This window comes from Chiloscyllium plagiosum, chromosome 1, assembly GCF_004010195.1.
Source record: "Chiloscyllium plagiosum isolate BGI_BamShark_2017 chromosome 1, ASM401019v2, whole genome shotgun sequence".
In the NCBI taxonomy this organism is placed as follows: Eukaryota; Metazoa; Chordata; class Chondrichthyes; order Orectolobiformes; family Hemiscylliidae; genus Chiloscyllium; species Chiloscyllium plagiosum.
Genome location: NC_057710.1, coordinates 88,641,210 through 88,645,537, shown reverse-complemented (window position 1 = coordinate 88,645,537; position 4,328 = coordinate 88,641,210). Strand labels below are relative to the sequence as shown.

Here is a 4,328-nt window from a genome sequence, read left to right as displayed (position 1 = left end):
CCAGTCTCTGGATTCATTTAAGGAAGAGTTGGGTAGAGCTCTCAAGGATAGTGGAATCAAGGGTTATGGAGATAAGGCAGGAACAGGATACTGATTAAGGATGATCAGCCATGATCATATTGAATGGTGGTGCAGGCTCGAAGGGCAGAATGGCCTACTCCTGCACCTATTGTCTATTGTCTATTGGACAAATATGTCAATTTGCTCGCAATGTCCTGTTAAGTGGGATGTGCATAATTGGATGTTTCTATTATTTTAACTTTGAATATTTGCTTTGCCAACAGCCTTTTCAAAATCTATTCAGAGATGATGTAGCATTTTTATATAATACAGCTTGATGTAAGAAATAACTTGCACTTATAAAGTAATTTTACAGTATAAATTAACTCAAAAAATACTACTATATGTACTTACTGTCCTCTGCATCTTCCCTTTCATCAAATCTAGACACATTGGACATTCTCCTCATTCATCAACTTTTTATACAAAATGAAAGTGATGATGCTTCTAATCTTGCTCAGTTTATACTTTCAGCCATGATCAAAACAATACCAAGCCTGACACTCATAATAAATGTGACTTACTTTGTAACTGGGGAGACCATGCATCTGCCAGCAATTGAATTTGATCTGCACCCTTCTCTATGGTTTTTGCCCACCCATATGCTCAAAGTGTGAGCTGAAAATGAAACAGTGAAGAAAACAGGACAAGCAACAGAGTATTCCTTTGACCAGTTTGATTTAGAGATACTTGAGGAACGAGAATGGATTGAAGAGTGGGAGAGGGGTGATACATTTACCGTCAAATCAGTAGAGAAAGGGAGAAAAAGGAAAATTTGATTAAGAGACAAAAAGAAAAATGTTACATTTAAACAATGAAATTTTAAAAATCTCCTTAAGATCAAAACCTGAAGGAATGAGGCATTGCAGTAGCAATTGAATTTCAATACAAGAGAGGTGAATTGGCAGATAATGAAACTTACACCGAGAATGATAAACTTTAAACTTTCAATGACCATCCCCAAAAATGCAAAAGTTGGGAGGCCAAGGGTAAAATTCTATTTATGCAAAAACTATGGTGAAACAGCTTAACTTGGGTAGCAGATTTTTGATGTCTGTTTTTAACTGAGCATCAGCTCCTTTCTCCCTTACATAACAGTAGCAGTATTAGCCTCATTGCTGTTTTGTCAGCAAATTCTGATCCATGCTTTTTCTCCTACTCTTTTTAAATTTGACATTCATCTTTTGGGTCTTGTTCTTTCAGCTAAGGTGTTGGAGCTACAGGGAGTGACCCAAGAACAGCATGTTCGCACTCACAATGTATATGGCTACACGTAACTTGCTGCTTGCAAATTTGATAAAAACTTGTTGAAATTATTCTTTGCATAGTAAAATTTCAAAAAATGTCTGAGAGGCTCTATGAATATCTTGCCTTCTTGAAGAAAGATTTCTTGTTTTACTCTCTTTTTTTGAGATGTAAATATAATGTAAATATTACAATCCTTGCACTTTTTGTTCTTCCATGGGATTACTGACTAGGCTTTCATTTGTTTCCTATTCCTAATTGCCTCTGAGAAGGTGGGGTGTGAACCATCTTAAACCACTGCAATCCACCTGATATAGGTGCACCGATAGTGCATTTCACTCCTCCTTTTCTCTTTGTTCTTTTATGGGATATAGATATCATTTGTAAGGTCAGTATTTTTTGCTTTATCCGATTGTCTTATTAGACCATTTAAGAGGGCAGCTAAAAATGATGCACAGCGTTATGGGTTTGGAGTCACATTTAAGCCAGGCCACACAAGGATGGCAGATTTTCTGGTTGTGTTTTTAAACAATAATTAATTAACGTTTTCATGGTCAACATTATTGAGACTAACTTTCAATTCCATATTATTATTGAAGTTAAATTCTGCCAGCAGTTATGGGATTTGAACTATACCTGCAAACATTTGCTGGTACCTCTGGATTATTCGTCCAATGATATCACCAACTCGGCTACCAACTCCTGTGATTACAAGCTGGTAGAATTCAAACTGGTAACCTCTGTCCCTTAAAAATCTAGTTAAGGAAGACTTGTGGAGTTGTGCCAAAAATCAACCATGTGGAGGTCAGTTCAGAAGTTGCTAGCTGGTCCTATTGACATTTTGATCCTTTATGTTATTAAACTGAGTCATTGTTGGTCTCTCTCTGTTGTAGGTTGGCAGAAATTCATATGGAGTTGGATGATACTCAGAACAAATCTGCTGCAACATTCCTAGCAACAGAGGATGAAATAATCCAACTGAGGGCAGAGTAAGCTTGAAGTCCTTAAATAAATCTTGGCTATCTTCTTACATCCAAATGCATGTTATGTTGAAATATAGAGGGTCAACTATAGATTCATATGAGTAGTTCAGACCCTGATCAATACCAGCTTCAGGTTGATATAATCCTTTTGTGAACCATGCTGAGAAGGAATGAAGACCTTTTTGTTCTTTTTCTTCACCTTTCTTCAAACATTGCAACACCCGCATGCAAATAGAGTCATACAGTACTGAAACAGACCCTTTGGTCCAACTGGTCCTTGCCAACCATAATCCTAAAACTAAACTAGTCCCGCCTGTCTGCACTTGCTTGATAACCCTCCAAACATTTCTTATTCATGTACTTACAAACCCTCCATTCCTGGGCAATATCCTGGTAAATCTCTTCTGACACTCCTCCAGCTTAATAATATCCTTCCTGTAACAAAGTTAAAAACCATAACACCAGGTTATAGTCCAACAGGTTTATTTGGAAGTACTAGCTTTCAGAGTACTGCTCCTTCATTAGGTAGCTGTGGAGCAGGATCATAAGACACCAAATTTATAGCAAAAGATCACAGTGTCATTCATGCTACTGATACGATTTATTGTTCAATATATCATATCAGTTGCATGCATGACACTGTGTTCTTAACCACTCTATCTATCAAAGAATTATGTACCTGATCCCCTAGGTGTCTATGAATAGTTCTTGTTTTTGGTTCGGAATGTTTATTGTGAAACAGAAATTTTAGCTCATGAACAAAAAATGAATTTATGGCAAATGGGGAAACAGTTACAGGGAGGGAGGACTTTGCTCTACCCTGATCATAAAGCACATATCTTTGCCAAAGTATCTTACTCACTCTCGATCAAGCTGCTATGATGGATAGATTTCCTATATGGCATTAGAGTTTATGTTTTGTACATCAATGTTGTCAACAAATGGCAATTAATGTGGAAGTGCAGACTGTACTAAAGTTTAGATTAGATTAGATTCACTACAGTGTGGAAACAGGCCCTTCAGCCCAACAAGTCCACACCGACCCTCCGGAGAACAACCCAGCCAGACCCATTCTGCTACATTCACCCCGACTAATACACCTAATACTATGGGCAATTTAGAATGGCCAATTCACCTAACCTGCACATCTTTGGACTGTGGAGGAAACCGGAGCACCTGGAGGAAACCCACACAGACATGGGATTTTGGATAAAATCATAGAATCTTTTGAATGCAGATAGAGACCATTTGTCTCATGGAATCTGCATCAACTCACCAAAGAGCATACCACCCAGACCCAGCCCTGTTCAACTATCCCCGTATCCTGCATCTCCAATGGCTAATCCACATAACCTGCACAGCTTTGGGCTGTAGGAGGAAATCAGAGCACCCAGAAGATATCCATGCAGACATTGGGAGAATGTGCAAACTCTACATAGACAATTGCAAGGTTTGTGAAGGTTTGTAGCTCAGATTGAGGTTTAGGGTGTAGGTTTGCTCGCTGAGCTGTTGGTTTGATATCCAGACGTTTCATTACCTGGCTAGGTAACATCATCAGTGGCGACCTCCAAGTGAGGCAAAGCTGTTGTCTCCTGCTTTCTATTTATATGTTTGTCCTGGATGGGGTTCCTGGGGTTTGTGGTGATGTCATTTCCTGTTCGTTTTCTGAGGGGTTGATAGATGATATCTAGATCTATGTGTTTGTTTATGGTGTTGTGGTTGGCCTCTAGGAATTCTCTGGCATGTCATTGCTTAGCCTGTCCCAGGATAGATGTGTTGTCCCAGTCGAATTGGTGGCTTATTTCATCCGTGTGTAGGGCTACGAGGGAGAAAGGCTCATGTCTTTTTGTGGCTAGCTGGTCTTCGTGTATCCTGGTGGCTAACTTTCTTCCTATTTGTCCTACGTAGTGTTTGTGGCAGTCCTTGCATGGAATTTTGTAGATGACTTTGGTTTTGTCCATGGGTTGTACTGGGTCTTTTAAGTTTGTTAGTTTTTGTTTGAGAGTGTTGGTGGGTTTGTGTGCTACTAGGATTCCGAGG

The 4,328-nt window shown here is 39.1% G+C and overlaps 2 protein-coding genes across 2 annotated transcripts in view; one reads left to right on the top strand and one right to left on the bottom strand.

Moving 5' to 3' along the window:
• Nucleotides 1-4,328, top strand: part of spata18 (spermatogenesis associated 18) — a 67,922-nt gene that overhangs the window by 18,385 nt on the left and 45,209 nt on the right. Inside the window, exon 5 of the mRNA XM_043691102.1 lies at nt 2,199-2,294. Coding sequence (XP_043547037.1) covers nt 2,199-2,294 — 96 coding nt within the window. The remainder of the gene's footprint in view (nt 1-2,198; nt 2,295-4,328) is intronic.
• Nucleotides 1-4,328, bottom strand: part of sgcb (sarcoglycan, beta (dystrophin-associated glycoprotein)) — a 62,012-nt gene that overhangs the window by 47,012 nt on the left and 10,672 nt on the right. The window lies entirely within an intron of this gene.